This window comes from Salminus brasiliensis, chromosome 25, assembly GCF_030463535.1.
Source record: "Salminus brasiliensis chromosome 25, fSalBra1.hap2, whole genome shotgun sequence".
In the NCBI taxonomy this organism is placed as follows: domain Eukaryota; kingdom Metazoa; phylum Chordata; class Actinopteri; order Characiformes; family Bryconidae; genus Salminus; species Salminus brasiliensis.
Genome location: NC_132902.1, coordinates 27,548,482 through 27,571,777, shown reverse-complemented (window position 1 = coordinate 27,571,777; position 23,296 = coordinate 27,548,482). Strand labels below are relative to the sequence as shown.

Genomic DNA, 23,296 nt, shown 5'->3' with positions numbered 1-23,296 from the left:
TATATATATATATATATATATATATATATATATATATATATATCAATCTGGCCAGGTCCTTTGCTGGATAAGCAATAATCCAGTAGGGCAAAACTGAGCAGTTCCAAAAGTACCAAAAGTTTGATCACACTGGAACAGTTTTCTCATTTTCTGTATTATTATTATTATTCCTATTTTAGAATTTTTTTTTTTTAAATCAACGCTATGACACCGACCTCTCAAGTCATGCTGGTATTAGGAACTCTATTTTTCTATATAAGGAACATTTATACAATGCCACTATTTCAATCTGAATGGTTTATTTTCTTTCACTTGTTTATTTGAAGTGTACCTTCATAATGGCTTTATAACACATGCATAAGCATTGAATAATGCCTTTATTAAGTGATAAGTCAGTATTTTTGAAGAGCCATCATTACACTGTTATAAAGCATCATTTACTAAGCAATGGAGCTTATAAGACAAGGAGTTATAAGTGGTAGGAATAGAGCACATGTTTACCAGTTAGAGTTAATGGCTGATTGAATTCAGTAGTTTTTAAAAGTCTCAGCTTTAATGCCATTAACTTGTCAAAAATGCTCATATTGCTTTATAAATGTGTTGTTCAATGCAAATGCATGTGTTATGAAGCTCCTGTTCAGGTAGCCGTACAATTAAAATGTTTAATGTTTGAATCATAACTGTAAATGATGCCAACATGCAATCATAGGCATACTGACATATATAATTTACAGCATTGCTTACCTAAATGTGCTTTATCAGTCCCTATTCAGTGCTAATGCTTGTGTTATGAAGTCCCTATGCAGGAAGACGGAAAACCACCGGTCATCCAGCAGTTAGTAGCATAGACTGTTTATAAATTGGGATTTCTTTATAAATGCAATATTGAGTGGCTATGCATGTGTTATAAGAAAAATTTACAAATTAGAAAGGCTAAAAGTAGGTCATGTGATCTAGCAAGTTGTGGTAGGGTCTAAAAATGTTCCATTCAAAAACAATGGGTCCAAATCTTCCCCTTCTACTGTAGATTTCCCTCCAGTTCCCGTGCTGGATAAGAAGTCCTCCAGGCTAGAGCGAGTGCTGAAATACCACCACTGGACAGGGCTATGCTAAGCTCTTTTCCGCTAGCGCAGGAAGGGCTTTGAAAGCGACTGCCATACACAGAAACAGCGCTGAGGGATTTCATTTCGATCCTTTCTAAAGCCGTTCAGAAAGCCACTGCTGAATGACAGCGAGTCCACACTCGTATTTCCTAGACACATACACACTCACACACTCTCTCACACACTCACGCTCTCACAAATTGTGTAGACACTTGTGAAAATATCAGGCGTAGCCGCAGGGGAGTGAGCAGACGGGGGCATATATCACATCTCCACACACATGAATCACCGTTATTGCTTTAGCCGGTTTGAGCCCGGCTGTGCGTGCGGCTGGACTTGCAGACGCACACACGTAGGCGCGACTGCGAGAAGGAGAAAGCGCGAGTGTGCTGAGCTGAATAGCGATGAAGTGAAGGGAGATAAGAGAGCGCTCGGTCTGATTCTTTAAGAAACAATGTGGAGAAACATAAGACTTATGTGATTTTCATGTTTTAATGGCTGACCCTGAACGGCACCCTGACAAACACTATAACCTCTTCTGTAGGCCCCCTAGTGGTCTCTAATGGAGTTGTACTGGTGTAAATCTGGGTTTACTGGTGTAAATATGCCTCCGGAGTGCACACAGTAAAACAGATCGGTGTGTAGGATCATGCTTTTGCTGCTGCGGTGGCACAACAGATAAAACCCACTAGCTGCCAGTGAGCTATTACACCATGTGGGAGACCAGGGTTCGATTCCTGGTCTGGGTGACTATGCTGCGCTACACCAATAAGAGTCCCTGGGCAAGACTCCTAACACTACACTGGCCCACCTCTGTAATACGAGTTACCTTGTAAGTCGCTCTGGATAAGAGCGTCAGCTAAATGCCAAAAATGTGGCTTTTCCTCTTGTTGGATGCACTGTGTTTTTTCCAGAGTGATTATCTTAATCAGGGGACAGCAGAAAGGAGATAAAAGGATCTTGTAGCTCCAGTATAAACACTAAACTGATCCTGATTGACTATAAGAGGGTGAACTGCGGACACTTATTCTTTTATTTATTTATTACTTTTATAAAAGTAGAATAAGGGTGAAAGTTCCAGCATGTGCTCTGAACCTCTGAATGTCTGTAATTCTGTGTTTTGGTTGAATTAATCCAAAGCCGCTAATCACCTGTGAGATGGAGACGGCTCAGGTTCTTTGATTGCATGGTTATCCCACACTTGTCAGTCTTTGCTGTTGGTTAAAATGTAGTTTTTACTAGGTTTCGGCTGTCAGGTTCCGACCTGCTCCGCCTTTTCTGCTCTCTCGCTTTGAGAAAGTATCATTAAAAAAGGGAGATTTGCAGCAGAATGTTAATGAGCTCCAGCGTTAGTGTGTGACGGAGCTCGGAGGCTTAATGCTCCTGCTTTCAAGGATGGTGGTCGATGCTGGAGAAAATGTGCTGTTCAGATTGTTACTGCTGGAATACAAAGGAGTCATGTCCTGTCAGACAACAGTGTGTGTGTGTGTGTGTGTGTGTGTGTGTGTGTATGTGTGTGTGTGTGTGTGTGTGTGTGTGTGTGTGTATATGTGTGTGTATATGTGTGTGTGTGTGTGTGTGTATATGTGTGTGTATATGTGTGTGTGTGTGTGTGTGTGTGTGTATATGTGTGTGTGTGTGTGTGTGTGTGTGTGTGTGTGTGTGTGTTTGTGTGTGTGTGAGAAAAAGATTATTTTAAGACTAATACACTTTTTGCATAACATTTATACTGATTTTATACCTTAAATGTATCTGGTAGATTAGCTTTATTTGTGTAAATAAACCAAACTATCAACAATATGTATGGAATAATTTTAAGTAATCAATGTCTAAAAACAATATATCACATTTTCTGAAGCTGTCGTTAACAAGATTATTGATTATTTCAGTCTTAATTAATCTATAATTTATAAATTAATTTATCCTTGAACCAAATTAATCAAATTGTAAAGGTGAATCTGATAGTAGATGTGTATTATAACCCCCTTAAATCATCAAATTATTCAAATTTGGAAAACAGACTTTTAAACGGTGTTAATCCAGCTCTGCTTCAAGTTTAGATGGTTCTTCAAACAACCCTTTTAGGAACCTTGTGTAGTTAGGTGGAGCACAACACACACACACACACACACACACACACAATAATACACACAAATCTGTCACTGCACAATTTTACCTATTTTAATATCGGTGTAACGACGGCTTCCACCACCCTGTTCTGAAGTGACACAGCAGTGTGTTCTGCAGACGGTAGTGCAATTCACAGTGAATCCCCCTCAGAACACACACACACACACACACACACACTCACACACACACACACACACACACACACACACAGCACCCAAAGGCCTGATCCTCTATGGTGTTGGAGGCAATCTCAGACTAATCAGGCTCAACTAGAAAAGACCACCAGAGGGAGCGTTTTAATTGGGCTTTATTGTGAACTCACCAAAACCCCTTTTTTCTTCTCCTCTCTTCTCTTCTCCTCTCTTCTCTTCTTCTCCTCTCCTCTCTTCTCTTCTCTTCTGTTCTTCTCTTCTCTTCTCTTCTCTTCTCCTCTCTTCTCCTCTCTTCTCTTCTCTTCTCTTCTTCTCCTCTCTTCTCCTCTCTTTTCTTCTCTTCTCCTCTCTTCTCTTCTCTTCTCTTCTCTTCTCTTCTCTTCTCTTCTCTTCTTCTCTTCTCTTCTCTTCTCCTCTCTTCTCCTCTCTTCTCCTCTCTTCTCTTCTCTTCTCTTCTCTTCTTCTCTTCTCTTCTCTTCTCCTCTCTTCTCCTCTCTTCTCTTCTCTTCTCTTCTCCTCTCTTCTCTTCTCTTCTCTTCTTCTCTCTTCTCTTCTCTTCTCTTCTCATCTTTCCTCTCTTCTCCTCTCTTCTCTCCTCTTCTACCTTTCTTCTCTTCTTCTTTGTTCTTTTCTCCTTTTGATCTCTACTCCCCTTTCTCTGCATTTAATACTGGAGATCTTTATAATTTGTGTGTGTGTGTGTGTGTGTGTGTGTGTGTGTGTGTGTGTGCGTGTGTATGTGTGTGTATGTGTGTGCGTGTGTGTGTGTTTGTATGTGTGTGTGTGTGTGTGTGTGTTTGTGTGTGTGTGTGTGTGTGTGTGTGTGTGTGTGTAATATATTCCATGACCATTCTTCAGACTTTTTTTCTTCTCTCTAAACTAGTAATTATAGGCTGTGAAGCACAGTAATCATTTCTGCTTCCAGAACGCCGGAGCATTTTCCTCCCTAACTCTGGGCTTAATATCCACGTTAGCAGTTTCTCTATTTCCTCCCTCTCTCTCTCTCTCTCTCTCTCTCTCTCTGTCTATTCGACATAGACACCGATACCCCTCCTCTTAAAATACAGCGCCTGCATCCTCCGCCTCCCTATTCAATATTTTCAAGATGCTATCGAGTGTGGATATATTTCCCCCACTCACTTAAGCTCCGATGTCCTTCTCAACATCCCCCTGCGGAGCTGCATTTAAACATTTAGCTGTCTGGCAGACCAGAGGAATGCCTAATGCATGACTCAGGATGTGTGTGTTACTGTTACACACAGAGGACAGACTGCTGCTGAAAACATGCACTGGCCTCTAGATCATACAGGCTGGCCACTTTATCAGAAACACCTCTGTTGTAGCTCCACCATGCTGGTGCAGAGTTATAGACTGTAGTATGTTTCTTATAAAGTGGCCATTATGAAAGCACAAGGTAGGTGTTTCTAATAAAGTGGCGAGTGAGTGGAAGCATAATGTCGGTGTTTCTAATAAAGTGGCAAGTGTGGAAGTACAAGTTAGGTGTTTCTAATAAAGTGGCGAGTGAGTGGAAGCACAATGTTGGTGTTTCTAATAAAGTGGCCAGTGTGGAAGTACAAGTTAGGTGTTTCTAATAAAGTGGCCAGTGTGGAAGTACAAGTTAGGTGTTTCTAATAAAGTGGCGAGTGAGTGGAAGCACAATGTTGGTGTTTCTAATAATGTGGCCAGTGAGTGGAAGCACAATGTTGGTGTTTCTAATAAAGTGGCCAGTGTGGAAGTACAAGTTAGGTGTTTCTAATAAAGTGGCCAGTGTGGAAGTACAAGTTAGGTGTTTCTAATAAAGTGGCCAGTGAGTGGAAGCACAATGTTGGTGTTTCTAATAATGTGGCCAGTGAGTGGAAGCACAATGTTGGTGTTTCTAATAATGTGGCCAGTGAGTGAAAGCACAATGTTGGTGTTTCTAATAAAGTGGCCAGTGTGGAAGCACAAGTTAGGTGTTTCTAATAAAGTGGCCAGTGTGGAAGTACAATGTTGGTGTTTCTAATAAAGTGGCCAGTAAGTGGAATTACAAGAAATAGAGATTTCTAAAGAAGTGGCCAGTGTGGAAGCATAAGGTCAACGTTTCTAATAAAGTGGCCAGTTTATGGTGTTTAGTCGGAAGAGGTCAGGTCGGAGGCGTATTATTGGATGGGTTTGGAATATTATGGAGAATGTTCTGAGCTCTGGTCTCAGAGGTAATAACACAGTGTGAGGTTAAGCTGAGGTGGACTGCTTTTATGAGCGCTGATGAGGTTGGGAAGTCAGTGCCGCTGTGGCAGATTGTGGTGGTAGTTCTCAAAGCAGAAGATGTGTGATCTTCACCTTGGAGATAGAGGTGCTTTGTGCGGGAGGTTAGTTTCAGATACAGTCTTTTGATGTGGCGAAGACGGAGAATAATTTAGCTGATGTTTTTTTTTTTTTGCTGTGTAGCCTCTAGTCTCTGTATGCCTGCAGAACCCATCTGACCAGTAGGAGGCGGTCCTCCAGCATCCTGGCGAAAGCTTCGGAAATCAGTCTGAAACAGGACTTGACGGCGTCCATGAGAATCGAATGAGACTGGGCGTCCCATTCGCATATTTTTAAGGATGGTAGCGATTCACACCATAGTGCTACAATGTACTGTGTGTTGGCATAGCAACACTCAATCACTTCCTGTAAGTATTGAGATTAGCATCTATTATTAACACAATTTGTCCAAATGTTTGTGGACACTCCTTCTAATGAACACATTCAGCTATTCTAATTAGCACCCATTGCTGACACAGATGTGCAAATGCACACTCACGCACCTTGTCCAGTACTTGTAGAGAAGCACTGTTAATAGAATAGGACTCAACATGATGACCCTATCGGCTCCATGCTGCCTCATAATGCCAGGCGTGGGCTAGTAGAGGGGTATAAAGCCCCCCAGCATTGAGGAGCTGTGGAGCAGTGGAATGATTGTGGTGGAGCTCCATCCAGTACTTTTGGGATGAGTTGGGGACTTGGAGAGGATAAGGTAGAGTGGTGATCATCCATCCAAAATCCTGACCTCACTAACACACTTGTTGCTGAATGCAAGCAAATCCTCACAGCAATTCTCCATCCTTCAAAATCTAGTAGAGAGTCTTCTTCTCGAGACAGTTACTCCAACACAAGCAGGATCGGCTCTTTTAATACCCTTGATTTCAGAAGAAGCAGTGAATGAGCAGGTGTCCCAATACTTTTGTCCATTTAGAGTACTTTATAGTATTAGTATGCAATTTGAATATTTCCTTCGTCTGGGCAGTCCCAGACGCAGGTATCAGGCTGACATTTTGTCGGTCGGTCAATAACGACTGGAGAGCCGAGGATAAAATGTCTTCTTCTGGAAGCTGCTGCCAATTTACAGCTGCAACGACGGAGAGCATGAAGCGTTATCAGCCGTTCATTATGGATGCTGACAGAGGGGCCGGCCCGAGTGAGTTAGGGCCCCCATTCTGCTGCTTCTCTGCTGGATGCGCTTTATTTGGGGCATATTTATGGGCTCTGCCTTGCAGTCGGGGGATTTGTTTGGTTGTTTTTTTTTTTTCCCACCTCCCTTTCACACTCACTGACGTCCCTCCCACTGCCCCGCTCTGCAGATTCAACAGGGCTGTGATTAGGGCCGAGTTAGCGAGTGAGAGAGAGAGAGAGCAAAGCAGGCCATGGTGGCTCTGGCTGTTGGAGCTGAGGGTTATTAGCGACTCAGTGGTAGAGAAAATCTCTCACCAGCGCAAATCTCTCTCTCACCCTCTCTCTCTCTAATGCTCTCTCGCTCTCTCGCTCTCTCGCTTATTGCACACAGACTAGGTCTCTCCAGCTCTCTCTGACATCGCTGTAAAAAGAGTGATGGGAAGGGTTTTCAGAATAAACAGCGTATCAACCTGTAACTCACATGTTCACACTCTTATCAGTTGTCTCGGGTGGGCGGGGACTGGAGAAACAACGGAGCGTACGGAGGGTCCAATCAGAACACACAGCTTTTCGAAGGCTGCCTTCCACAGCCTGAAACACCAAATCCAAAGCTGGCCTGAAAATCGGCTCGTCTCTCTCCGTCCCAGCCCAATGATGTCCATCGTATCTCCCAGACAGTTTCTGGTGGTTGTTAGGGTTGTTGCTATGCGGTTGCTATGATATTTTGTGGTGCTGGTTGCTAAGGTGCTCCTTGGTGGTTGTTATGGTATGCCAGGTGGTTGCTATGGTTGTTGCTATGGAGTTGCTATGATGTTTTAATGGTGCTGGTTGCTAAGGTGCTCTTAGGTGGTTGTTATAGTAAACCAGGTGGTTGGTAGTTGCTAAGACATTTAAGGTGCTTGCTGACATGCAACAGGTGGTTGCTATGGTGTTGCTAACTGGGTGCTATTAGGTGTTATTAGGTGGTTGTTATGGTATACCAGGTGGTTGCTATGGTTGTTGCTATGCTGTTGCTATGACATTTAAGGTGCTTGCTAATGTGCGCCAGGTGATTGCTGCAGTGTTGGTAACTGTGTGCTATTAGGTGTTATTAGGTGGTTGTTATGGTATACCAGGTTGTTGCTATGCAATTCCTGTGCTGGTTTCTACGATGTTCCGAGGTAGTTGCTAGGGTTGTTGATGATATCCACCAAAAAACAGTCTGGGAGAGCCAGGTACTTCTGGTAGGAGGTGATAAAGGTTCAGCAGGTTGACTGTTCTCTACCCCTCTCAGCTGATTAATTAGAAGATCAGTGAAGATCAGTGGCGAAGTGAAGGATCAGTGAACTGTCAGGCGCTGTTACTGTTGCTTCTCGGATATTTACAGTAATTTAGTGTATCAGTAAAAGATGAACCCACTGGCCTACATCCCTCCTTATTATACTTATCCTCCTGCCCGAGTAAGGGAACCGTCCTACAGCTGAGTACGGCGAGCTGATCGCCATAGGAACGGAAAGCCTTTTTTTCCTCTCATTTCTTTTTTTTATTTCAATTTTCAGATCTCTAGTTGTCAGACCATGTGGGATGGTGCGTGCGCCGGCCCGAACAGGGGGAATAGCTTTGCCGGGAGAACACTGGCGGTGTGATGTCTAATTAAATAAGAGCAAATGGGCTTACAACCTCTGTCGCTTAATTAGTTCAGGGTACACTGCTGCAAAACGAATTAATACATTCAGATTTCAGCAGAGTCAATTAAACTCTGATTGCTGAGTGGGCTGAAAGCAGCTTGTGACACTGAGCTGCTCCGCCATTTCCCCTGTGATCTAGAGCGTCTCTCTCTGTAGGATAGGGCTTGTGATTCATCAGGAGCTGCAACAGCCATCGGTCCAGCAGGAGCACAAACACACACAGAAAAGAGCAAAGGCAGGATGGCTGCACAGCTGAAGTGGCTCACACATCCAAGCAGTTGCTAGGCTCTCGCTGTGTGGTAACTCAGGTGTTTTTGCTAAGTAGTTGCCATGGTACTCGCAGGTAGTTGCTCTGGTGGTTGCTAGGGTTGTTGCTATGCAGTTGCTTTGATATGTCATGGTTCTGGTTGCTAAGGCGTTCCTATGTGGTTGTTATACTATACCAGGTGGATGCTAGGTTGTTGCTATGCTGTTGCTATGATATTTCATGATGCTGGTTCTGTGTGATTGTTATGGTATACCAGGATGTTGCTATGTTGTTGCTATGATACTAGGTTGCTTTGGGCATTTAAGGTTCTTGCTAATGAGTTCCTGGTGGTTGCTAAGGTTTTGCTAACTGGGTGTTATTAGGTGTTCCTATGTAATTGGTATAGTAAACCAGGTTGTTGCTACGTTGATGCTAGGTTGCAAGGTTGTTGATATGCAGTTGCTATGGTATTTAAGGTTCTTGCTAATGAGTTCCAGGTGGTTGCTAAGGTGTTGCTAAATGGGTGCTATTATGTGTTATTAGGTGGCCGTCATGTTAAAACAGGTGATTGATATGGTTGTTCGTGTGCAGTTGCTATGGTATTTCATGGTGCTGGTTGCTATGTGGTTGTTATAGTATACCAGGTGGTTGCTATGCAGTTTCTATAGCATTTAAGGGGCTTGCTAATGCGTGTTCGCCAGTGGTTTGTCCTCCTTTGCTGCAGATGCTCATTTGCTTAAAGATTTGATTGTATTCAGCCTCATGAGAACAACAGTGAGGTCAGGTTCTGATATTGGATGATTAGTTCTGGTACTCCAACTTATCCCAAATGTGCTGGATGGCGCTCCATCAGTTCAGAGAACCCTACAGCCCCTCTAGTCCGCGCTCTGTATTGAGCATGGTGACCTTAGGGTCATGGGCTCACGGCTGCTCCAGTAGGTGTCCCATTCTATCGGTCACCTCTTTTCTATGGAGATTATACAAGTTACATGTAAATGCCTGTGGTCATTACAGCGCTGTCTGGATATTTAGAGATGTGTGGGATTTGAAAAGTGCTTGACTTACAGCTCTGCTCTCCGTGTCTTTTGCAGGAACAGAGGGAGGAACAGACGCTGGTGATGTGGCTACAGTGAGTGAGGCTGAAGCATTCACATCCTCCAGAAAGATTCTCCAGAGACTAAATCTCCATTTCTAAGGATTGCCCGAGGACGGCCCTGAGCAGAGTCGGACGGTGCTGCGGCCGGCGGTGGACAGAGAGTGGACAGGATGTGGGAGGGACTAAGGCTGCAGGTGTTGTTGTTGTGTCTGGGGGCCGTGTTGTGGAGCTCTGCGGCGGCGGCCAGGTCCAGAAGCCCTCAGGATCGAGGCCACAGGCATCACCACCCCTCCATCTACAGACACAGAGAGAGGCGTAAGGAGGGCCAGGTCCTCCACCGCTCTAAACGAGGCTGGGTGTGGAACCAGTTCTTCGTCATTGAGGAATACACAGGTCCAGATCCGGTACTAGTGGGAAGGGTAAGGCTGGATTTAATTTATAACTTTACTGGAAATGTTGCTGGATTTCCACCAACCAGTCAGCTGACTGGGATTTCTCTACAGTGGTGGTGAATGGAAGCAGATGACTACAACACAGATACAGCCCATAATTTATCTCCTATCCAAACCCACCAGTGCAGCTACACGAGTCTTCTGAGTTTTATATGGAGTGATGATGATGATGATGATGAAGGTAAAATAGTGAATAGAGAATCTGAACTAATGCAGTTTTCTTTAGGGACTACTTTCTGTAGCTGCACTACACCCTGCAGCATGTATCCCTCCACCATTTTAATGATCTGGTTCTAAAAGCAGGTTCTAGAGCCGAGCTCTTCTCAGAACTCTGGTAGAACCGTGTTTCAGGCATCAGGCAGCGTCTTCATCACCATTAGGTGAAGAACTTTCTGTGAGGAGCTTTTATTAGAGCTTCAGACGTCTGCCTTCCTTCACCTCCACTGTAGAACTCCAGCTCTGACTGGAGGAGGTTATCTAGAACCTCCACTGTAGAACTCCAGCTCTGACTGGGGGAGGTTATCTAGAACCTCCACTGTAGAACTCCAGCTCTGACTGCGGGAGCTTATCTAGAACCGAGAGTTTCACACCAAACTTTCACACAAAACCCACCACTGGTTTAGAATTGGCTCTTTATGGACCCAAAAGTGGTTCTCAGGATCCACAGATTGTCCATATTTTTGGTCCACATGGACAAAGCCAAATATGGACCATCTGGGGGTGCTGCTGGATTGGTTTGAGAAGATGTCGTTCGATTTTAAGAGAGAACCTCAATTTATTATTTCAAACCATCAGCTGCTGTTCACACTGAGTGACCATTTCATGGTAAATGGACTGATAAATGGTAATAAAGTTCCTCCACTGTAGAACTCCAGCTCTGACTGCGGGAGCTTATCTAGAACCGAGAGTTTCACACCAAACTTTCACACAAAAAAGATGGTCATGAATTACATTCATTTGGAAAGGAGATGATTTCATCCTGCATAAAGTTCCAGATTTGGCAATTTGGAGAGTCCACCTATGAATAATATTTTTCTTACAAGTTGGAAGTGTGTTACTTTTCTACAATCAAGCTTAGACCTATTTCTTAGCTTAAATCAGGGTTGTGGTGGGTCAAGAACCACAGAAGAAACATGCAGCACCAATCCCAAGACCACCAAGGCCACCAGTCCATTACAGGGTTTAGAACTACTCCCAAACTCTTAATAAATCAGTTAATAATAATATAAAAATAATTCTTATTTTTCTTTTTACTGCAGCAATATTTTTAATGTCAAGAATTGATTAATTCTTTTAAAATTCATCATTTTATGTTTTCTATGAAATTATGTGACATTACATTCAGTTTCTTTTGGATATTTACAAGCAAAGAGTCGTTTTGAACATGCTTTAAGGAAACAGCTTTTATTCACTTTCTTCTTTCAGAAGAATGCAGTAAAAACTTTCAATCCTCATCAATTATTAATGATTGTAAGGTTTTTATGTGAGCATTCTTATGTACATTTTTCATATAATTGCCAAATAATCTGTAATGGACATAAAAAACAATAAAACACACAAAACAATCAGTAATACAACTCAACAAACTGCAGGACGTCTCTCTCTCCCTCGTTCTTTAAGGTTAAGAGCGGTGTGGAAGTCACTGGAGTATTCATTACACACAGTCCTTGCAGTATCCTCCATTTGTTCCACAAAAGCAATCAGTGCCCCACTTGATTAAAGGTTATAAATTGGATTTCTTTTATAATAACGGCCCGTTAGGGGGGGACTGTTAGGGGGGCCGTCAGGGGGGAAATGAACGATTTATGGCTCTGCTAGATGCCAACATGACAGACCTACATTTGCCTTTTAAATCCCACCTGGACTAACCTGGAGGTTCTGAGATATTGGACGGGGAAATTTTGTGTCAGGAGTTTAATTTTACTGTAATGACCATCAACATCAGACAGAGCACACAGAGTGGAGGAGGAGCCTCACACTTAGAGAACTGAGCAATGAAAGAGGCATGATTAACACCACACAGACACTGAACTACCAGCAGCAACATTCACACAGACAGAGAAGACAGACAGACAGACAGACAGAATGACAGACTGATAGATATATAGACAGATAGACAGATAGATAGACAGACAGACAGAATGACAGACAAGCATATAGATAGATAGACAGACAGACAGACAGATAGATAGATAGACAGACAGACAGACAGACAGATAGATAGACAGACAGACAGACAGACAGATAGATAGATAGATAGATAGATAGATAGACAGACAGACAGACAGATAGACAGACAGACAGATAGACAGACAGATAGACAGATAGATAGGCAGAATGACAGACAGACAGACAGACAGACAGACAGATAGATAGATAGATAGATAGACAGACAGACAGACAGACAGATAGACAGACAGACAGATAGACAGACAGACAGACAGACAGATAGACAGATAGATAGGCAGAATGACAGACAGACAGACATTGGTTCTTAAAAGTTACATTTAATGGATGGTTCTTCAAAGAATTGCTGAGGAAATGAGATGTGTAAAAGGGAAGAACCTTGGTAATAATATAAAAAATATAAACAAATAAACAAATAAATGACCTTTACACTTATCAATACACACATTTATCACAATTATTTGTATTTTCTCATTTTGAAACTTTTGTATTTCATAACATGAATTTCATTCTGTGTTGAAACTCATTCCCAGTCTGACGGAAATGGTGTCCACTGACCGTGGCGGCTCCTCTGTTGGGAACAGTGCTGGACGCTGTTTTTGTAATTCAGTGTTATTGTTCTGCAGAGATTGCAGAGCTGCGACTAGTCACGACTTGACCATATCTAACACAGCTTCTCCCTCCTGCTCTGTATCTCCAGCTCCATTCAGATGTGGACTTGGGGGACGGGAACATCAAATACATCCTCTCAGGAGAGGGGGCGGGCACTATTTTTGTCATTGATGACAAAACGGGTAACATCCATGCCACGAAGACGCTGGACCGAGAAGAACAGGCCGAGTACACTCTGACGGCCCAAGCGGTGGCCAGAGATACCAACAAGCCCCTGGAGCCTCCTTCAGAGTTCATAGTGAAGGTGCAGGACATCAACGATAATCCTCCAGTGTTCCTCCACGGCCCGTATTACGCCAGCGTGGCCGAAATGTCCAACGTTGGTAAGTTCTTAGAGCAGTTCTGGCCACAGCTTGCTGTTCCAGCATACAGTGACCCACAGTTGCTAAGCTACGATATGTATATAAGCTGGTAGTAACTTCAGACTCCTGTACATGGCATAGCACAGGGACCATGGGGCTATATAGCTTGAGAAGAGGTGGTACAGTGCAGTGCAGTGAGGGTCTCGTTGGATGTGTGGAAAATGGGCTGCAAAGCAGATGTAGTTAATGATTGGCTAAAAGGAGTAAAGGAGGCATTTGGGCGTGGCCAAAGACCATAGTGTGAAGGAAGGAGCTGAATCTTCAGGTGTATGGAAACGTCACCTCCAGGTAAGAATTGCTTCTGGAAGACAATCCTGTCACACACCCCGCAGGTATTTATAGCCTGATCATCCTCGTGCAGCGCCATCTGCAGGAGCCTGAAGCTACTAACACTTTAAACACTCAAGGTGACTCAGTATTTTGGAGCCTTGCTGTGAGGATCTGATTGCATTCAGCAGCAAAAGCATTAGTGAGGTCAGGATGTTGGATGATCACCACCCCATTTTATCCCAGAAGTACTGGATGGAGCTTCTCCACCATCATTCCAGAAATCACAGTTCTTCCACTGCTCCACAGCTCCTCAATGCTGGGGGGCTTTATACCCCTCTACTAGCCCACGCCTGACATTATTAGGCAGCATGGAGCCAATAGGGTCATGATTATTTCATTCTATTGGCAGTACTTCTCTACAGGGACTAGACATGTTGTGTTTGTGCATTTGCACATCTGTGTCAGAAAGTAGCTGAATTCATTCATTTTAAAGGGTGTCCACAATTTTTTGGACATTTAGTGTATAATTATTTATTGAATTTTATACATATTTTGTTCATTTAAAAGATAAAATGATTGATTTTATTTTATATTATACAATAAGAATGATAAATCTGACGAGTGATTCCGAGTGTGTGAGTGGTGGTGTATCCTCCTCCCTCCTGATTTTCCCGCTGAGGCTGGACGCGACAGCTTGTTCCTCATGCATTATTCAAAACAGCTGAAATCTGACCAGGGGAAATTGAGTCAGAACGAGTGTTGTTGTTCTTGTTGTTGTTGTTGTTGTGGAGCTCTCACACTGAGCCTGTCTAGGTGTGAGTGTGTGTTTGTGTGTGTGTGTGCAGGTCTGTTTGTTTGTACACACTCCCCCCTGTGCAATACATCATCTGTAATGCGGTGCTGTCATGGCGTAACGATCTGTTACCCCGATATCCTCCCATTGACGGCCCAGGAAATGCCACCAGGGGGCTTCTGACCAGGCAGGTTTCGGCCGGGTCAATTCCAAATACGCCCAGACAAGTGGGTAAACACAGAGCGTCAATTGATTTTAGGCATTAGGACCTGGGGAGATTAGCCTGGCCCAGGGTAATTCTCAGGAGTGTGGGAGCCTGGGGTGGTCATTGTGTTGTGATGTCCACCGGCTGCTACGTCCGACCCGTAATCATTCAGCACGGAACGATTCTGTTCTGTGACTAACTGAGCAGAGCTGGGTTTCCCGATGACCCCTTTGCATAAAGATGGTTCTTGACTGGTCAAGCGAGCATCACAATCAACGCTCTCTCTCTACCGGTTAAGGTCAGAAGATGATCTCATCGCTAAGATGCTTTTAGCTGAAACCTCAGAAACTCAGAAACAGTGTAGATCACGCCTCATCCATCACTTACTGAATCTGAGAACTGCGACTGATATCTTAGCAGGTGAAATCCTCTTAAATCTAGTCTAAAAGGCTCATATTTCTCACTGTCTTATTGTGAAAAATTGTGAAATATTATAAGACTATTGCACTAATTTCTAACTTTTTTTTTAAAAATTTTTTTCTAAAATAAAATCATTCAGATCTAGGAGGCCTTCAGTACTGACCAATGCTGATCTCTCTCTCTCTCTCTCTCTCTCTCTCAGGGACGTCGGTGATACAGGTCACGGCGTCAGATGCAGACGACCCAACATATGGAAACAGCGCTAAACTGGTCTACAGCATCCTGCAGGGCCAGCCCTACTTCTCTGTGGAGCCACACTCAGGTATGGTGGCCAGTAATGAAATATTTATTATCAAAGGTCAGGAGTTATCAAAGTCAAAAGTTTAGACACCAGAATGTGTGTATTTTTCCTCATAATTCTGAGAAAAGCTCATCTATCCTGAGAAAAGCTTGCATCTCCAGACTATGAACCTTAAAACAAGAAAAATTATATATGTGGTTGTTTTTCGTGACATCACAGGAACAACAAGGGTGCTGTTTATGGACTGAATGGACGATGTGTTTAGAAAAGTAACACTCTTTACACACTACATCAACTATTTTAGTTAAAAATAACAGGATTTGGGCCCTCAGAATAATCGTACATGTTGTTACAGCACTCTCATAATAAAACATTCAATGTATAAGTACTATATAAGTACTATATTTTGACCCCACCACCACCAAACCACAAAGCAAATAAACTAGAATAGAAAAAATTAATATAGATTTTATAATAACCTTAGGAACATCATTTAAATGGAAAACTAGTCTAGTGGTCTAGTGGTAGACCCAGGTTGCATACTTCAGATTTGACATATGATGCTTGAGGACCTCATTTTTCACTGATCGGTTTTATCCGATAAACAGCTTATCAGTCAGCCAGCAGAATCTTGACTCTCAGACGGAATATGAATATATAGTTGTGTATTATTAGTGTCGCAGTGAGTTAATAGCATGCCTTCTAATCACATTTCCTAGAGGAAGCAAATACAATGTAAAAAGCAGGGGTCCTAAAATTGTGGATCTCAGGCAGGCAGCACTACGATTTTTAAATGTGTGATTTCCCAGGACAGCATAAAAAAGGCTGTCTGTTAAATATGATTTAAACCATTCGGAGACTATCCCTGAAAGACCTACCCAGTTTCCGAGTCTATGGATCAGGATCTTAGGATCAGAATTACTGCGTTAATTAATTGTTTTTAAGGAGTTAAATGTAAAATGTAGAGAATAGTCCACAAAATTTAAATATGGAAGAGATAGAATAACTAACTAACTAACTAACTATCTAATCAACCAATTAACTAACTAACTAAATAAATAACAAGCTAACAAAGAAAAAACAATATCTCTCTCTCTCTCTCTCTCTCTCTCTCTCTCTATATATATATATATATATATATATATATATGTTGCTGTCCCATAAACCCAGTACTGGATTGTCAATCTGGCTGTTGTCATTTATATCATATTGGATTTTCATGATGAACGGACCAATAGAAATGCTCCAAAATGACCTGGAATAAAATCTTTTTCTATTGACTTCCATTGAAAATGAAGAAGGTTTCTCCTTCTCCTGTAAAGTTGACATTTTGGAGGTCAAGATTTTAGCATGACCATGTCATTTTCTTGGTCCTTCTGGTCTTTGGTGTGAAATTTGATTGCTTTAATTCCAGCCCAGTCTGAAACAGTGCTGTCATGCTTCCCGTGTGTACCTGGCCTTTCCTCGGCTAAATGAACCACGGGCCAGATTAGTTCAGTAACGTCCCAGCGGCGGTAGCAACCCCTCAGCAGTCAGCCGGGGAGGTGGATCAAATCCGGCTAATAAACCAAAGCTGGAGATTTCTCTGGATTCCGACCAGCGCTTATAATTCCGATTCATTCCGGGCTTATCTGTGCGCCACGCTCAGCAAAACATCAGCACAGCACAATCCGCTCCCCCGTATTCACAGCTCTGCGGAGGGAGCCGGAAAAAAGCCCTGCCAATAGAGCTAGCGGAAAGAAACAATCCCTTCATTACGTGAGCGAGACAGCGCTCCTTATCAGTGGGAAAACGGGAGGTGGGAAGATTCTCCCATCGTGTCATTTTTATTCACATTGTATTTCCATGCCTGCCTCTACATCAGAGCAGGACGTGTGTCAACAACTTAAACCATCATTTACCTTAGAATAGCAGCTGACTGGACTGGAACAGGGAGAGAACGGCGTCTCCGTCATTCCCACTCCGGGCCGGAGCGCTGCTGCTACTGCACTATGGAGCTTTGGTGGTGGAACTGCAGGAGGAGAACCTCTCTCCAGAACCACTGTGTAACCCATAGAGTCATATCCTAAATGTCGAGAAGAATTGCGATAACTTATTGACACCATGCCTAATGAGAACTGTGTTCTCTGGATTGATGGTGGAGCTCCATCCAGTACTTTTGGGATGGGGATAAGGTGGGGTGGTGATCATCCGTCCAACATCCTGATATCTCTAACTATCTCACTTTTGTAACTGAATGCAATCAAATCCTCACAGCAATGCTCCTCCAAAATGTAGTAGAAAGTCTTCTTCTCAGGACAGTAGAGACAGTTACTCCAACAAAAGCAGATAAGCGCTTTTAAATAGCCTTGATTTCAGAAGAAACAGTGAATGAGCAGATATCCCAATACTTTTGGCCATGCGGTGTATTAGTGTAAAGTCCTGTAGTATTACTCTACCGCCTCAGTCCACATGCTTCTTCACCTTCAGATGCTGCTTTGGTATCTCTCAGCTTGTCGACAAATGCATGTGTACAGCTGTCCATGAGGGGGTGCTCAAAGCACGATTTGTATTTTTTACAGTGGAGTAAAAGTAAATTACACTCATTGTGCCCGGGAGCTGGTTGTTGAAAACTATATGCTGGAATACTAAATACTAAATGCTATAATGTGTGTGTGTGTGTGTGTGTGTGTGTGTGTGTGTGTGTGTGTGTGTGTGTGTGTGATTCTGCAGGGATTATTCGCACCGCCCTGCCGAACATGGACCGAGAAGCGAAGCAGGAGTACGATGTGGTCATCCAGGCGAAGGATATGGGGGGTCACATGGGTGGTCTGTCCGGAACTGCGCAGGTCAAAATCACGCTGACCGATGTCAATGACAACCCGCCCAAATTTGCACAGGGTGAGTCCAATTACTTTTCTTAACTCCCTCTCTTTCTCTCTCTCTCTCCCTGTCTTACCTAACCTCTCTCTCTCTCTCTCTCTCTCTCTGTATCTCTCTTCTTCCTATCTGTCACTTTAGTGACAGTGTATGAATGTGTGTGTGCGTGTGTGTGTGTGTGCGTGTGCGTGTGTGTGTGTGCACTGCTGTGGCATTGCGACACTGCTGCCTTAACTACTGTGTGTGTATGTATGTGTAAGTGTGTGTATGTGTAAGTGTGTGTGTGTGTTAGCGTTTATTCTACCCGGCGCTCTCTCAGCCCTCACACCAAATATTAACTCTGACAGGCCCTGAGGGACCAGCGCCGATCCGCTAATACGGCTACATCTGCTAACAGCAGAACATCGCAACTTAATTATTCAGACCTTCTTTAAGCGCTCGGCGCGAGAGCAGTGATGTCAGCGTCTCTCCAGTGCGCGAGAGCGGATAAAACATTTACACTGTTTGCTTGAACGCACGAGCGAAGAAACGGTGTGTGTGTGTTTGTGTGTGTGTGTTAGCGTTAGCTGTCTGTGCGGCAAACTGCACACTAAGCACACAGATTTTATCTTCCTTTTGTGGCAGAAAATCACCTCTGTAAATCTGCTGCTCACTGCTGCCTTCACTCGCGTGAAAGCCTCGGGCGCGAGCTCGCAGGCCCCTGGGCTCTCTAGCCATTCATTTACACACACACACATACACTTACACACACACACACTTACTCACACACACACACTGTCAGGACGTTTAGCCAAATCTTGCGTTGAAATGTATAAACTGTAAAATGTAGTTGCTCTATCCATGGCAGGATACCAGAGCAACCCTGGCAACCTGGAATACCATATTAGCCACCTAGGAAGTGACCGCAACTACCTTAGCAACCACCTGGAGTATCAGATTAACCACCTTGCAAACTTATGTGATATCACAACAAACATCATATGTTGTATTTGTATAGCAGCCGCCTGGAAACACCTTAGCAACCACATGGAATACCATATTAGCCACCTAGCAAGAGCCTGTGATGTCATAACAACCACCAACTGCTACCTGGAATACCATACCATAGCAACAGCCTAGACATCCCAGTCACCTGGGCTACCATATGACCTGCATATACCTCAGCAAGCAGCTAAGATATTAGAACAACAGCCTGGCAACACCCTAGCAACTACGTGGAATACCGTATGAACTATATCACCATATAGGCAGGTGGTCCCAATTTGTGCCTTAAGACTGTATCAAAAACATTCAGAACTGCTGGGTGTGCCCGAACGGCGTATGGGCAGTAGGCCAGTGCCACAGGCCTTGGTTCAGCAGCAGTATGTGCTTTGGCTATTGGACACTTCCAGCCACCTGAAATAACAGCCATAACCTCCAGGCTGATGAAGGAAAACGCTGCTGCTGCTGTCACTGATGTGGAAAACAGCCTGGCTCAGTGATCTGGAGAGGAACTTTGGAGAATCGGTATCACACTGCTGGTTTGGGACAGCAGTGCATCTCAGTTCTTTTAGAGAGAGATGGAGTTTTATTCCAGTGGGACTGGAGGTAATGGGCCAACTAAAAAACTCCAGTTTGGCAATTTGGACCATTTCCTTCTCTCATCAGACTGTGATGGACATTTTTGGATTTTTTTATGCTGCACGGCTGCTCTACCATTCTATATCTATAATGTACAGAATAACAGTTCATTTATATATACATTGCTTCCAGACTAATACCTCCTATTCTAGTGTATAGGAGTGTTTATTGAAGTGTTTATGGACTAATATCTCCTATTCTAGTGTATAGGAGTGTTTATTGAAGTGTTTATGGACTAATATCTCCTATTCTAGTGTATAGGAGTGTTTATTGAGGTGTTTATGGACTAATATCTCCTATTCTAGTGTATAGGAGTGTTTATTGAGGTGTTTATGGACTAATATCTCCTATTCTAGTGTATAGGAGTGTTTATTGAAGTGTTTATGGACTAATATCTCCTATTCTAGTGTATAGGAGTGTTTATTGAGGTGTTTATGGACTAATAACTCCTATTCTAGTGTATAGGAGTGTTTATTGAGGTGTTTATAGACTAATATCTCCTATTCTAGTGTATAGGAGTGTTTATTGAGGTGTTTATAGACTAATATCTCCTATTCTAGTGTATAGGAGTGTTTATTGAGGTGTTTATGGACTAATATCTCCTATTCTAGTGTATAGGAGTGTTTATTGGGGAGTTTATGTATTAATATGTCCTATTCTCAAAGTGTTTAGACTGCTTTTTGGACTAATATTTCCTATTCCAGCATATTGGAACACTTCATGCATACTCTGCCTAATACATTGATAGAGCTGTGATCATTGATTTTGCAGAACCTACAGATTATGTCTGAAAAAGTTAATTGACAGCACCAGTAGCCTACGTAGCATCAGCGCCAGGTTTTCAGCCTGTGGGTTGAATCCGGAGTCTTCCTAAAGATGTGTTAGTTTAATTAGCTTAGCTTTGGAGAAAAGACCAAGCATCTGAACCCCCGGGCTGGAAAGACTGTGTGGTTTGAGCTTTTCTCTCAGTCTATTTGGCTGTTCTGATTGAAGAATCCTCTTCTTACATGCTTTCGCCTCATCGTTTTTTTTCCTGCAGCTCCTCTTTCCAGTGTGGGAGTTATTTTTGTAAATGCAGTTGAAGCCTTTGGCTTTGAGCAGTCAGTGAGGAGAGCCCATATGGTCCCCCTGCTCTGCCCTAGCCTCAGGCAGGTGTCTACACACAAACACACACTGTACACACACACACACACACACACACACACACATATACACATGCATGCTTGCAGGTGCCTAGCAGCTGAGCCATGCCGCCACAGGTAGCATGTGTGTGATGGAGCTTATTGGCTCTTCCACTCTCTATGGGCCAAAAAGAGAGGCTTTTTCCTGCCCAGTGGATGACTCATGGTCAGTGGTAACAATGTTAGAATAGCCACACACTACGCTGGCATACTCCTGAGACGAGACTTTGCACTGGGCAATGCTAGGCAACCATCTAGAGTCCTGGAAAATGCAGATTACTGTATATCTATGCGCTAAAGCTAAATGGTGCTAGTCAGTATATATAAAGCCTGCCAAAATCCCTGTTGTTTGTAACTGTAGTGATTTTCAGAGCTCTCCGCTTGAAACGCTTCATTTCCTTCAGGATTCGGTCAGTCTTGGACCTTCTTTTTAAAAGAAAAAAGAGACTTTTAATGTATCAGTGGATTTTGGCCTGCATTTAAACCTGTTTTGAATGACTGGGACTTTAATTTTAGAATTAAATTCAGCTTTAATGTCGATTTTGTTTATGGGTTAAATGCTAAGGTCGCTAAGGTTCCCGAGGTTCCTGAGTGTTATGTAAATATGCTGGCACAAATTTGCAGCCACTTTAAATCAGTTTTGTCTGATTTGTTTTTGTATTTTTGTATTTTTATATCATTAGCATATTCATTCCAATGTTTTCCCATTGGTCAATAATTACATTTCTGCATAGCTTTGAAATTTTCCACCTGAGTTTGTATCACATCTCAGCTGTGAGGCTTCCTTGCCACCGGAGTGACTCTAAGATGTTTCCGTGATTCACCGCCAGAGGGTGGCTCACCGGAGAAACTTTACATGGTGGCTTGGACGTTTTCCTTGGCCCACCACTAGAGTGGTGACTCTACTTTGTGGTTTAGATGTTTTCAAGACCTGCAACTATAAGAACTCTAGATCATGGTTTAGATGTTTCAGTGGCCCACCACCAGAATGACTCAATCATTATAGGATTTTTGAACAGCCCATGGTCGGCATGACTGTATATAGTGGCTCAGATGTTTCCATAACCCAGCTGTTGGAGCGACTCAGCATAACAGATCGGGTGTTTCCAAGATCCATCACCAAAGAGCCTCTACATTGTGGCTCAGATGTTTCCACAGCTTGCTTTTATTAAAGCTTTTATTAAAGCTGGCACCACCATTTGGACCGTGGGGTTTTATTTGTTCTCCAGCTGGTGGTGCAGAATCTTGTCGCTACAGCCAGGTTCAGCCATAGCTAAACTCTGCTGCTCAGTCTGCACCACATATTCCTCAGTTAATTGCGAATTATCTTTGCTTAAGGGCCTCAAATCATTAAATCCACCCTTCTCCTGACCCTCTCTATATCTTGCAGGTGTGTATGCCATGTCCGTCTCGGAGGATAAAGTCCCTGGAGAGGAAGTGGGACGTCTGAAGGCCAGAGACCCGGACCAGGCTGAGAATGGGATGGTGGAATATACTGTGCTGGAGGGGGACGGCATAAACTTCTTTGAAATCAGTAAAGACTCAGAAACCCAGGAGGCCGTCATCAAGCTAAAGAAGGTGAGGAGAAATCAGAGATGTGCTTCTCAATCCTGGTTCTGAGAGTTTCTATGCTCTGCACGTCCTGCTCTGAGCTCACCTGATCAGATGATCTAGATTGTGGTGTTGCAGAGAGAGTTTATTATAAACAGCCCCACTAAGGATCCTGTGGCATTACCAGAGCAATATCTAATAGTCTGTTAGTGAGTCTACACTACTACATTATGAAGGTAACACTTTAGACTAATGATCATAATGTTTACAGGTATATATAAACTGAATGGACAAAAGTATTGGGACACACCTAACCTAAGCCTCTAGTCCTGCAGTCTGTCTTTCCTCCACACATCAGTGAAAGAACGGGAGGTTCTGAAGAGCTCACTGAACTCCAGCGTGGTTCTGTATGTAATAGGAGACACCGCTGCACCAACAACAAGTCAGCTGGTGAAATTTCCTCCCTCCTAGATCTTCCTCCATCAGCTGTGAGTGGTGTTATTATTGAACAGTGGAAGAGTTTAGGAGGAACAGCTCACAGAGAGCAGCTCAGCCACCGAGTGTCTGTCAGACCACGTAAAGTTACAGAGCGGGGTCAGGGCCGAGTGCTGAGCTCA

General features: G+C 43.3%; 1 protein-coding gene across 1 annotated transcript in view; it reads left to right on the top strand.

The window, feature by feature from the left end:
* The window catches only part of cdh11 (cadherin 11, type 2, OB-cadherin (osteoblast)), a 91,774-nt gene that overhangs the window by 50,953 nt on the left and 17,525 nt on the right, over positions 1–23,296 (top strand). Inside the window, exons 2-6 of the mRNA XM_072671756.1 lie at positions 9,802–10,225; positions 13,146–13,440; positions 15,370–15,489; positions 18,181–18,348; positions 22,519–22,706. Coding sequence (XP_072527857.1) covers positions 9,977–10,225; positions 13,146–13,440; positions 15,370–15,489; positions 18,181–18,348; positions 22,519–22,706 — 1,020 coding nt within the window. The 5' untranslated portion in view covers positions 9,802–9,976. The remainder of the gene's footprint in view (positions 1–9,801; positions 10,226–13,145; positions 13,441–15,369; positions 15,490–18,180; positions 18,349–22,518; positions 22,707–23,296) is intronic.